At 39.1% G+C, this 13,740-nt stretch overlaps 1 protein-coding gene across 30 annotated transcripts in view; it reads right to left on the bottom strand.

Annotated features, from left to right (window-relative positions):
• ANK2 (ankyrin 2) overlaps positions 1 to 13,740 on the bottom strand; it is a 715,648-nt gene that overhangs the window by 104,729 nt on the left and 597,179 nt on the right. For 26 of the 30 annotated variants that reach the window (XM_033215055.1, XM_033215039.1, XM_033215046.1 and 23 more), the window contains 3 exons: positions 4,730 to 4,927; positions 1,429 to 1,527; positions 811 to 909 (listed from right to left, as the gene is read on the bottom strand). In XM_033215055.1, coding sequence (XP_033070946.1) covers positions 811 to 909; positions 1,429 to 1,527; positions 4,730 to 4,927 — 396 coding nt within the window. The remainder of the gene's footprint in view (positions 1 to 810; positions 910 to 1,428; positions 1,528 to 4,729; positions 4,928 to 13,740) is intronic. The other 4 variants (XM_033215047.1, XM_033215056.1, XM_033215051.1 and 1 more) reach the window with 1 other exon arrangement.

Below are 13,740 nucleotides of genomic sequence, written 5' to 3'. Positions count from 1 at the left end.
CGTAGTGTTTGGCAAATAAATGGTGGCAGTTGTTTTATTATGTTGTCTAATACAGCATACATATTTTCCCATTACGATCAATATTTTTTAAACAAACCCTGATGTGTTCTCAAAATAGGTGTGCTGAGTTAATGAACGAAAGATGCAATGAGGACTTTACGCATTATACGACATTCATATATATTTTCGGTTTAATAAGGGGCCAACTAGAATGGTGGGAAATGCCCTGTCCATAAGTAGAAGTCTTAGTTGGAGCTGTTTCGGAATTTGGTGCTAGATGTACACCAAAAAGGCATTCCCCCGGCCACCCCCGAGTCTAGGGACTTAGAGGGATCCATGCTACAGTTAACACAGGTAGAAAATTAAAAAAAAAAAAAACAAAAAAAACAACAAAAAAAAAACAAAGAAACAAATAGAAGTTTGAAGTCTGAAAGAATGAGAGTATAAAAGGACATTTTAATCACAGCATTTGGTTTATAGGAGAGAAGTGAAAACATGTTAATGACTTTATTTCTCATTTCTCAAAATTCAGACTTCATTCTCTAACACACAGAATGTGAGCAATAAGATTCATCGCTACTGGTTTATAGGCACATCCCCTGAATATTTGCTGACTCTTTAAAAATCTTAAAAAAGGGTTTCTAGATGCAACTGGTGGAAATACAAGGGAAAAAAAGGTGTCAATACCAAAACTACTAGCGCCAGGACTAGTCGCAGTTATACTATACCATGTGTTTAAAAGACAATTCTCATGTGTTTTCAGATGATAGTTACACCCTACGTCTGTAAATCCTTTTCTGTGGTCCTCACCTTGGCAGTGGCATGAGGGGAAGCACCCTTCTCCAGTAACAGCAGCGCCACCTTCTGGTTGTCATAATGAGCAGCAACATGGAGCGGGGTAAGGCCATTCTGTAAAGGGTGTGTTTAAGTTTCAGCATTAATAAATTAGGGTTAGCTGCCCTGAAGCTACCAGGATGCCTGGAAACCGATGCTGATTAACTTCATGTTAATGAATTAATATAGTCAATAGAAAAAATAATGAAAATAAACAAATCTCCAATAATTTTCATATTAAAACCATAACTAAAATTGAAAATGAGCATACCACCAGCAAAGGGCATCTTGATGGTCACAATGTATAAAGGTCTAACCTGCTATGTACGAAAGACTACATTAACATTGCAGGGATCCTTCTTAATATAGAGACTTCTGGGGCTGTTGTGACAAGACTTTGAGGCACAGCTCAAAATGCTTTCTGAATCTGTGTGTACATGGACGGTCATGGAAGGCATCGCCACTATGTCTATTTGGTATAGTTTCATCAGGTGCTCTCACATTCCTTTCAGAGAAGTGAGAAAAATGTCTTTACAGATCTCCTAATCTATCACCTTGACTGTTACATAATTATAACGTATAGAAAATCTTTACCTTCCCTGCAGAATCTGCGGCAGCACGGCGTTGCAAGAGAAGTTTTGCCACGTCCAGGCTTCCATATTTGGCTGCTACATGCAAGGGAGTAAAACCCTTCTGAAAATGTGAGAAACAAAAGTAAAATCGTATTTATTATTGTAACTCCTCACAAAATAATTTTATCTGTTAACATATTAAGCAAACTATACTGATTCTTCATTTGGAAAAAATACTGGTAGCATTAAATCTGTTAGCCATGAACAAGGACAAAGAAAAAGAATAAAATTTAACATACAAAAGTTTGGCTTGATAGACTGAACAAAAGAAATTTTATTTTAAGGGCTTGGAGACTGAAATCTGACTTTATAGGTTTGGGATTTTTAAAAGCCACTAGCGTCAGTAAACTGGCTCCAATTTGTGAATGGGGGAAAAAAATCTTTTTCTTGCCTCTAAAATTAATAGACTTGAAACAACAGCTGCCTTCTCTCCAACCCTCCTTCTCTTTCTTGCAATCCTTTTTATAACACCTGAATTCCAAATTCATTTAAATTTTAGGATATTTTGGCAGCCATAGTAAAAACAAGTATTCGTGAATTAATTGACATATTTTCTGCAGAAATGGCAAGATAAATGGTCTATAGAACAAAAAACATGCACTATTATAAAGCAACTCCCATCCTGACTTGTCCCCTTTCCCAGAAGACTCACACTGCCTAGAAGACCAATTGCTTTTGTAAAACACATTCTACTTCTGGCATGATGTTGGGCTGATTAACACCAGAGTTTAAACACACCAAAGCTTTGAAGTTTGTTTTTAGAGGACTGCTCTCCTACACATGTTGATATGTGTACATTCAGTGTCTTCCGTGCCTAACCAATGGCCTTACTCTGTAATTAGCAGTGTCTTAGAAATTCAGATAAGTCTCTGGACTAAGATCTCGAGGATGGCACAGTTCCTACACCATGATGTCAAATCCATCCTCTTGGCCAGACAGTTTAACCACATGCTCTTCTGGCACTACAGTGGGAGTGGGGGAATTCTAACACCGACCAGGGCCTGTAAAACACATAGCAAATATGCCTGGATTAGGTGCTGTAAGCTATGGCTTATCCTGGGACCATTTAAGCCCCCATCATAAATACAGAATATCCCCCAAGAAGCAATATTGCCCTTTTGGTGTCTCCAGACAAATTATTTTTAAATGAGATGACGTTTTTCTTTTTGCTTCTTTTTTGAACATTTGGTATTAATAAATTCTTGGAAGAGAGTGAATCTTCTGGATTTTCCAAATGTGGGACAAATGTAGGAAGTATTTCTTCTTTCTTGCATTGTCCATATAAACCAGCACTTGTGGTTAGAGCTCTCCTCCCCCCACTCAATGCACACAATGATTAGGGTGATACTCAGGATGAAACAGAGTTCTTTGAGACTAACTACATGATGAGGAAGAAAAAATAAATTCCTTATCTTTAAAGTCTTGCTAGAATAGTGATCCAACTCTTATAAGTTTGGAAATGATTGTTAGACAAAACTACATAAAATCTACTGTAGAATAACAAAACCAAAGTTAGAAGGCATCTCTTGAGTCATACATCTACCTTCTTCTTTTATGTTAATCTCACCAAGACTTCATTTACCCTCTGATATTTAGAAACACGTAAATGGCTTTAATAATGATGAATCAACCACTGCTCAGCCCTAGTCAGTTGAACTCTTAAAATGATGTTTGGCCAGGTGCGGTGGCTCACTCCTATAATCTCAGCACTTTAGGAGGCCGAGGTGGGTGGGTCATGAGGTCAGGAGATCGAGACCATCCTGGCTAACACAGTGAAACCCCGTCTCTACTAAAAATACAAAAAAATTAGCCAGGTGTGGTGGAAGAAACCTGTAGTCCCAGCTACTCGGGAGGTGGAGGCAGAAGAATCGCTTGAACCCGGGAGGCAGAGGTTGCAGTGAGCCAAAATCAGGCCATTGCACTCCAGCCTGGGCGACAGAGTGAGACACTGACTCAAAAAAAAAAATGCTGTTTAACATTTTATTCTATTTTATTGCCCTAATTTACCATGGATATAGTTACATTTTTTAAATCCTATATATCTTTGAAAGATAAGAGACTACGTTTTATTTTCTATTTCTGTATTTTATGTATCTTAATTTTGATGATTTACACCCTCCTCTGGTAAGACAATTACCAAATATCTCGGGTTATTACTACATTTGTTGCTTAGTTTCATTTTTTTTTAAGAACTTTTAAAATCTTTCAACTTTTCAGAGTTCAGAACTTCAATAATTGTCAATTTCTTATATCAAAATACCTTTTACAGCCATAGGCAACCAGGTAAGTCATAACAGGCAACCAGATAAGCCATAAGAGCTAGTGGGCTGCTCCTACTTATAAGAGGACAGATGCCACATCACTAGCTCAGTTTATATTTGCAATTTTCCCTCTCCCTGGATACAGTGCTTATGCCTACTGATTATGAGAGAATTGAAATTGTCCTTTTGTTAATCTGAATCACTGTTATATTTGTGGGAATTATTTTGCCCCATGACAAATTCACGTGTGTTGGCTCAGTTTTGCTCTCTATAGCTGAGTATATTCATGTTTTATTCTAAGTCATCTCCACATTGTGAATGTCAAATAGCATATATAAAGCATAGGAAAAATTACTCTGCCCTGTCATGAAACTTGGAACGTAAGTCAAATTCTTTGTTCGATGTCAATAACAACAAAGGAAGTGTGATTTTCCAGCTCAGCTCTGTTTAAACACTGTAAATACCCATGCAAGAGTATAGTTGGTAACGTTGGAAACCAATATGGGAATGAGAATGTCAAATAAGTGGTGGCTAATAGTAGGGTTGCAAAAATGCATAAGTAAAGTGAGCTTCGATCTGGTACTACAACTCACAACAAATATAGTACTGCCAATCTAATGCAGTACCCTCTTCCTCATTAGTATTACCAGTTCAATGTATTTAGGAATTTCATTTATCTTTTTCTTAAGAATATATTATAGATTTTACAATAAAAAGAGAAGAAAAAGCAGTCCTTGCTTTATGAAAATCATCTTAGAGTACTAGATACCTGTCCTAGAAACATTGGCATTAATTAGAACGAAATTCAGCACTCTTTATTGAAGATATATGGAATCTCACAATTCCCTTAAATCATTTAGACAATGAATCTTAAATATATAGAGAAAGAAGTAAGTCAAGGCCTAAGGAGATCTACATTCTTGATTCTGTATGTGGTAGAGTAGAAAGACCATGACTTAGGAATCCTCTTGGTCCACGTTGTCATCATGTCATTCTCCTTACCTTGGTAGCTAAGGAGTGGGCTGCTCCTGCTTCCAAAAGGACTGACGCCACATCCACCTGGCCCTCCCGGGCAGAGATGTGCAGCGGTGTGTACCCATTTGTAGTGGCCGCATCTGGATGAGCCATATGTTGTAGAAGCAGCTGGACAATCTCTGTCTTACCCAGGCGGGAGGCAATATGTAAAGGTGTCTGTTCCTCCTACAACTCAAGTCAAGTAAAAAGTTAGTGCCAGGCAGACAGAAGTTCACTGGTGATAGGTTTCACTCACATATATCATGATGTCTTCTTGGAATCTCTAGGAACCCAGGAAATCATCACTGCTTTGACCATGGCATATTTTATATTTTGCTACAGCAGTGACCTGGTTGGTCACAAAGTACTCCCTTTGATTTTTAAAAAGTATATACTTCCATGAACTTCATCATTGCTTTCTGGGCATCCCAAAATATTTCTCAACTCATTAAGTCTTCAGGCCTCACTTATATTTAAATATAAACTAACTGATGGTTTGGAATAAGAAGAAAATCTAGTCCAAAACTCCTAAAACCCTTATTCTCATCCAAGAGTTTTCACTTGGAAGCAGGATTTATTCTGGGAACTCTATCAAGAGTAAAAGAACCAGGGAAGCTGGAAAATCTTTGATTTTACTCCATTCAGCAAATCAAGGATAGAAATGCTGGTCATTTTCTTCAAGGAGAAACAGTGCACAAAGGAGATATTGTAATCTGGTTTTAAAAGATGTTTCAGAAAACGCTGCAGATAGTTCTGGAACTTGCATCCAGAACTTAAAAAATGAAATGGGACTCTGGTAAAAAGTAAATAGGGTGAACTATTTGCCAAGTGCTTTCCATTTAAAAACAGAGGATGTAGCTGGGTCTAAGGGACAGGAAGGATATGTTCCAGAAGGCTCAAGAAAATCACCTGACTCTGATGGGTAGTTGGAAATAATGTTTTCAGTGTTTAGAGAACCAGGCCAAACCATTCTCTTGTAAAAAGAAACTTAAGTGTAACTTTAGCGATAAAAAGAGGTGTATCTTTACTATCTCCCCAAGGGTACATCATAATAAAAGTGAGGAAGGGAAACTTTGGCTGACTTCCAGGGCTAAGAATGAATGGAGAAAAGTATATAGAGGAAGGAAGATCTATCCAAAAACAGGCAGGATCTTAAAGTTATAAGAAAAAAGAGAGGGAGCTATAGTAAGAGATAAAATAGTACTGCATGAATTCCAAGGTAGTAGGAAGTAAATAAATAACAGTAATATGGTTATTTTAGACTAGAATTGAACTTTTGTGAACATTTGCAATTGAAAAGCTATCTTCATGTATGATGCATATGTGACCCGTCCTCCTAATAGAGTTAAAAGGAAAGCATGAAATGTATGATTAGACCATTTTCCAGATCAAGATTAAGAAAAAACAAACGAGTTCTCAAAGATTATCCAAGGTTACTCAACTATTAAAACAGAACTTGAATTCAGGGCATTGGATTCTAAAGACGTTTCTCTGCCTATACATGCTTTGGAAATAGATACTACAATAAGATGGCCACTAAGAGACCTGTCAGAACAAAGTGACTCTCAGTAGGAAAGCAGACTGATATCCCATTAGAAGATAAAATTTCTCTGCAATACAGAGGGAAAAAAAATAGAGGAATGGGGAGAATAAACATTTTTTATTTATAGATAAAATGAACATATTTTCATTTATAAAAATAAATGGTTAGCAAAACAAACAACAACTTAAAAACCAAGGAACTTGAGAATAGCTATGATGAACATTTGTTGTTTCTGGGGTTCCTTTCTCAGATCTCTGTCCTGCAAAATTTGATAGAGGTGGGTGGGTATTGCAAGTGACACACTCTAAGAGTAAGAGGGATAGTCGGAGCGATGATGACTCTTTAATCCATAGCTGAGAAGTGGCAATCATTGGCTAGAGGTAGCTACATAATTGGTTCATTATTAACTATTGATCCTTGGTTCTTAGACTATATAGCAATGTTCTTCCTTTAAAAAAAAAAAAAAGTTAAAAAATAGGATGTCTTGCCTACTTTTTTCCATTTTTGGTAAAGTTCTACCTGAAAGTGTAAAAGGAAAAAACATACAAATTTTGCAAATAAAATCTTTCAACCTGTAACCAGGGATATAAGACTTTTTGAGGTTTGGCCAATTATTTCCCTGCTGAATTGCAAAACTTGAATTTACTGCCTCAGGGTAATGTTAATTCAAACCAGGGAAAAGAATTGGGAAAGTGCAGAAGAAAAGATTCATGGGGAAAGCCTGATCACAGAGACCTCTTCCAAAAATGAGAGGCAACAATTCCCTCATCATAGAGCATCACTGGCTGATGTAGCTTCGACTGGAAGTAGATGGGCTCTGCTTTGCCACTGCAATCTACCACTTTACTTTGTAGACTTGCTGAGTCCCAGTTCCCATTACAAATAGAAAAATAACACTGGCTGAGATAAAGTTCAAAAATTTGATTAAATTTCTGGGAACTAACAGGGTTCCCAGGAGCCACATCTCCTAGTATCTAACTAAAGTTCTAAATGAGATAAGTTTCAAGTGAGTTTAAGTCTAGGACCCCTGGGATTGCTCGATCCCTAAAGCAAATGCCAAGCCCTGTAATTGTGCCAATAGAATCAGCTCCCAGATGGTCAGGCTCTGGTGATCCTCTCAGTAATGTCCACTGAGGACACTGGACAAGGAAGAACCTTCCTGAGAGCATAACCTGGGGTCAAACACATTGGCTGACAGAGGAACTGAGGCCACTGTGGCCCCTGCTCTCCAGTCTGTCCAGCAAAATGTGTCTTATGCTCTGGACTGGTGAATAGAGTGTGCTGTGTGTACTTTAAAAATCACAGATGTTATTATGAGTATATGGTTTTTCTTTTGTTAAATATTGTGAATAGGCAAAACATATGACTTAGCCCCATGATTATATATCCATGAAGTATTATTTCTAAACTTGATTGAGAATATTGTGAACTGTCTAGCGATCTTGACCTCGTAGCTCTATACAGTAGTTGGGCACAAATTTTTTTACTATCTCTTCTTTGGGAGAGGGTGAATTTTCGAGCAGTGTTATTAGGTTTAGAGAGGAAGTTTTCAAAAGTGCGTGTGTGTGCGTGTGCACGCATGTGTGCGCTGGGAAATCAAGAGGTAAAATAGCAGATACGTGCTCATTTTTCTGCCCAATAACCCCTGCACCCTTCTTCTGGGACAGCCCTCTCTCATTTGGGGAAAATGGACTTTCCATACTCCATGTGGTTCTAGAAGGGCTGCTGGTCTTCTTACCCCACCTCATAAATGGACCACATGAATAGGCATGAGCCCAAGCTTGATCTGATCTCCTGATCATAGTCATAAGCTCAGGGAGAGAATGTGACTAGTTAGAAACCAGTGGTTTGTTCAGGATGGGAGAGAAAAGGGCTCTCTTTACATTTGAAGTGGGAGGTAATGATGTTAGCAGAAAGAGTTTGGAAAAAGATGCAGAATCAGAGGAGAAATCTTTTCTTGTCTTAACTCTGTCACCACAGGTTTATCAGCACAATCTTGAACTTCAGGACCCTAAGCCACCCTACAACACAGGATTGCTCTGGGTATCAAATGAGATACTTTGTGTTTAAATGCTTGGTGAATTCTAAAGCACTGTTCAAATGTTAACTAAATCAAAGAGTCCCAGGAACACATTAAAAGGATTAAGCGACAATAAAAAAAAAGCTCACGGTGAAAGTACGCCTTAAAATAGGACTTATGAACAGGAAAACCCTAACTCCTTCCTGCTTGAAACATAATCCCAAAATCGGGAGCCCTGACATTCCATGACAGTTTGTTAAACATGCAGAACTGAGTTACAATATGCATTCTAGCAGGGTCCCCAGGTAATTTGTACGCATATTGACCTTTAGGGAGCACTGCTTCACAAGGCTAAGGTATTTTGTTTTGTTCACGATAGAAAATGCTATAGGGAAGGGATTTCGGTTGTAGCTTAGAATGGGAGGTAGAGCTGAAAAGAAAAAAAAAATAACATTTGAAATTTGATATTTAAATTAGAAGGAATAAGGAATTAAGAGATATTTTTATATGTATACAATGATACTAAATGTAGTTGCAAAAGAGAAGTAAAAAAGTAGAATTGATGAAATCTGTGTGTAAAATTAACTAATTAATATTTCAAAGGAGAGTCTGTTGCCAGTGGTGCTTTTAAGGAAGAGGCTTCAGAGGGTATCCAAAAAAGATAAAAGTCTGTAATAATGGGTTATATCAATAGAGAAAAGTTTGGCAGAGATACACAAAAATGAATAAATTTCCATTAAATTTAGAAGTTTTAATTTGAATAATAGATAAATATTAACAGGTTTTACTTTAAGAGAGAGAAATGGGAAACCCTTTCATTATTAAATATGAATTACAAAAAAATTTACAGGAACATCAACACAATTTCCAGTAAAGTACACAATACTCAGAGTGCACTGGTTGACCATAAAAATATTTTTTAAATAGCTGAACATAAGATAACCTTAAAAGGAAACCAGAAATATGTTATGGCAGGGGAAGCTCATGATTGAATAAAGCCTTAAATAGGTAAGAATATAATAGATCAATGATGATTACCAAAGAACATAAATTTCACTATGTGGACAATGGATAGAAAGGCAGATGAAAACCAAGACAACAAGAGTAATGTTAAGGCTGCCCGTGTATCACTGGATTCTGCATGAAGATCTGTGGAACCCGTTACAAGAAAATATCTATTAAATTCATTGAATCAAAGAATGTTAAGAAAGTCTGGAAAGGAGTTTTGAGTTTCTCAGTCCAACCCTCATATTTTACTGATAAAGACTCCGGAGGCTGGCAAGACAGCTGAATAGGAACAGTTCCGGTCTGCAGATCCCAGGGAGATCAGTGCAGAAGGTGGATGATTTCTGCATTTCCAACTGAGGTACCCGGCTCATCTCATTGGAACTGGTTAGACAGCGGATACAGCCCATGGAGGACAAGCCAAAGTAGGGTGGGGTGTCACCTCACCCAGGAAGCACAAGGGGTCAGAGAACGCCCTCCCCTAGCCAAGGGAAGCCATAAGGGACTGTGCCTTAAGAAATGGTACATTCTGGCCCAGACACTATGTTTTTCCCATAGTCTTCACAACCTGCAGACCAGGAGATTCCCTTGGGTGCCTATATCACCAAGGCCCTGGGTTTCAAGCACAAAACTGGGAGGCCACTTGGGCAGACACCGAGCTAGCTGCAGGAGTTTTCTTTCATACCCCAGTGGCGCTTGGAATGCCAGTGAGACACAACCGTTCACTCCCCTGGAAAGAGAGCTGAAGCCAGGGAGCCAAGTAATCTAGCTCAGTGGATCCCACCCCAAGAGAGCCCAGCAAGCTAAGATCCACTGGCTTGAGATTCTCGTTGCCAGCACAAAAGTCTGAAGTCAACCTGGGATGCTCCAGCTTGGTAGCAGGAAGGGCATTCACCATTACAGAGGCTTGAGTAGGTGGTTTTCCCCTCACAGTGTAAATAAAGCCACCGGAAGTTCAAACTGGGCAGTGCCCACCACTACTCTACAAAGCCGCTGTAGCCAGACTGCCTCTCTAGATTACTCCTCTCTGTGCAGGGCATCTCTGAAAGAAAGGTAGCAGCTCCAGTTAGGGGCTTATCGATAAAACTCCCATCTCCCTGGGACAGAGCACCTGGGGGAAGGGGCAGCTGTGGGCACAGCTTCAGCAGACTCAAATGTTCCTGCCTGCCAGCTCTGAAGAGAGCAGAGGATCTCCCAGCACAGCACTCAAGCTCGGTTAAGAGACAGACTGCCTCCTCAAGTGGGTTCCTGACCCCTGTACCCCCTGACTGGGAGACACCTCCCAGCAGAGGTCAACAGACACCTCATACAGGAGAGCTCCAGCTGGCATCTGGCAGGTGCCCCTCTCGGACAAAGCTTCCAGAGGAAGGAACAGGCATCTATCTTTGCTGTTCTGCAGCCTCTGCTGGTGATACCCAGGCAAACAGGGTCTAGAGTGGACATCCAGCAAACTCCAGCAGACCTGCAGCAGAGGGACCTGACTGTTAGAAGGAAAACCAACAAACAGAAAGGAATCGCATCAACATCAACAAAAACGATGTCCACACAACAACTCCATCCAAAGGTCACCAACATCAAAGACCAAAGGTAGTTGAATCCATGAAGATGAGGAAAAACAAGTGCAAAAGGACTGAAAATTCCAAAAACCAGAATGCCTCCTGCCAAGGATCACGCCCCTCACCAGTAAGGGAACAAAACTGGAGAATGAATTTGACGAATTGAAAGAAGTAGGCTTCAGAAGATGGGTAATAACAAACTCCTCTGAGCTAAAGGAGCATGTTCTAACCCAACACAAAGAAGCTAAGAACCTTGAAGAAAGCTTAGATGAATTGCTAACTAGAATAACCAGTTTAAAGAAGAACATAAATGACCTGATGGAGCTGAAAAACACAGCAGAAGAACTTCGTGAAGCATACACAAGTATCAACAGCTGAACCGATCAAGAGGAAGAAAGGATATTAGAGATCAAAGATCAACTTAATGAAATAAAGCATGAAGACAAGATTAGAGAAAAAAGAATGAAAAGGAATAAACAAAGCCTCCAAGAAATATGAGACTATGTGAAAAGACCAAACCTACATTTGATTGGTGTACCTGAAAGTGATGGGGAGAACAGAACCAAGTTGGAAAACACTCTTCAGGATATTATCCAGAACTTCTCCAACCTAGCAAGACAGGGCAACATTCAAATTCAGGACATACAGAGAACACCACAAAGATACTCCTCGAGAAGAGCAACCCCAAGACACATAATTCTCAGATTCACCAAGGTTGAAATGAAGGAAAAAATGTTAAGGGCAGCCAGAGAGAAAGATCGGGTTACTCACAAAGGGAAGCCCATCAGACTAATAGCAGATCTCTCTGCAGAAACCCTACAAGCCAGAAAAGAGTGGGAGCCAATATTCAAAATCCTTAAAGAAAAGAATTTTCAACCCAGAATTTCATATCCAGCCAAACTGAGCTTCATAAACAAAGGAGAAATAAAATCCTTTACAGACAAGCAAAGGCTGAGAGATTTTGTCACCACCAAGGCTGCCGTACAAGAGCTCCTGAAGGAAGCACTAAACATGGAAAGGAAAAACTGGTACCAGACACCGCAAAAACATACCAAACTATAAAGACCATCGACACTATGAATAAACTGCATCAACTAACAGGCAAAATAACGAGCTGGCATCATAATGACAGGATCAAATTCACACATAACAATATTAACTTTAAATGTAAATGGGCTAAATGCCCCAATTAAAAGACACAGACTGGCAAATTTGATAGTCAAGACCCATCACTGTGCTGTATTCAGGAGACCCATCTCATGTGCGAAGACACACATAGGCTCAAAATAAAGGGATGGAGGAAGATTTACAAGCCAATGGAAAGAAAAAAAAGCAGGAGTTGCAATCCTGGTCTCTGAAAAAACACACTTTAAACCAACAAATATCAAAAAAGACAAAGAAGGGCATTACGTAATGGTAAAGGGATCAATGCAACAAGAAGAGCTAACTATCCTAAATATATATGCACCCAATACAGGAGCACCCAGATTCATAAAGCAAGTTCTTAGAGACCTACAAAGAGACTTAGACGTCCACACAATAATAGTGGGAGATTTTAACACCCCGCTGTCAATATTAGACAAATCAATGGGACAGAAAATTAACAAGGATATTCAGGACTTGAACTCAGCTCTGGATCAAGCCAACCTAACTCTCCATTCCACATCAACAGAACTCTCCATCCTGCATCAACAGAATATACATGCTTCTCAGTACTATATTGCACTTATTCTAAAATTGACCACATAAATGGAAGTAAAGCACTCCTCAGCAAATGAAAAAGAATGGAAATCATAACAGTCTCCCCAACCACAGTACAATCAAATTAGAACTCAGGAGTAAGAAACTCACTCAAAACCACACAACTACATAGAAACTGAACAACCTGCTCCTGAAGGACTATTGGGTAAATAACGAAACGAAGGCAGAAATAAATAAATTCTTTGAAACCAGTGAGAACAAAGACACAATGTACCAGAATCTCTGGGACACAGCCAAAGCAGTGTTTAGAGAAAAATCTATAGCACTAAATGCCCACAGGAGAAAGCGGGAAAGATCTGACAGCCTAACATCACAATTAAAAGAATTAGAGAAGCAAGAGCAAACAAATTCAAAAGCCAGCAGAAGACAAGAAATAACTAAGATCAGAACATAACTGAAGGAGATAGAGACAGGAAAAACCCTTCAAAAAATCAATGAATCCAGGAGCTGGTTTTTTTGAAAAGATTAACAAAATAGATAGACCACTAGCCAGACTAATAAGGAAAAAAAGAAAGAAGAAGAAAATAGACACAATCAAATATGATAGAGGGGATATCACCACTGATTCCACAGAAATACAAACTACCATCAGAGAATACTATAAACATCTCTACACAAATAGAAGCAATGGATAAATTTCTGGACACATGCACCCTCCCAAGACTAAACCAGGAGGAAGTCGAGTCCCTGAATAGACCAATAACAAGTTCTGAAATTGAGACAGTAATTAACAGCCTACCAACCAAAAAAGGCCCAGGACCAGATGGATTCACAGCTGAATTCTACCAGAGGTACAAAGAGGAGCTGGTACCATTCCTTCTGAAACTATTCCAAACGATAGAAAAAGAGAGACTCCTCTCTAACTCATTTTATGAGGCCAGCATCATCCTGATACTAAAACCTGGCAGAGACACAACAAAAAAAGAAAATTTCCGGCCAATATCCCTGATGAACATCAATGTGAAAATCCTCAATAAAAGACTGACAAACCAAATCCAGCAGCACATCAAAAAGCTTATCCACCATGATCAAGTCAGCTTCATCCCTGGGATGCAAGGCTGGTTCAATGTACACAAATCAATAAACGTAAGCCATCACATAAACAGAACCAATG

This window comes from Trachypithecus francoisi, unplaced genomic scaffold (genome assembly GCF_009764315.1).
Source record: "Trachypithecus francoisi isolate TF-2019V2 unplaced genomic scaffold, Tfra_2.0 Lachesis_group1, whole genome shotgun sequence".
Taxonomy (NCBI): Eukaryota; Metazoa; Chordata; class Mammalia; order Primates; family Cercopithecidae; genus Trachypithecus; species Trachypithecus francoisi.
This window is presented reverse-complemented; position numbering and strand designations above follow the sequence as displayed.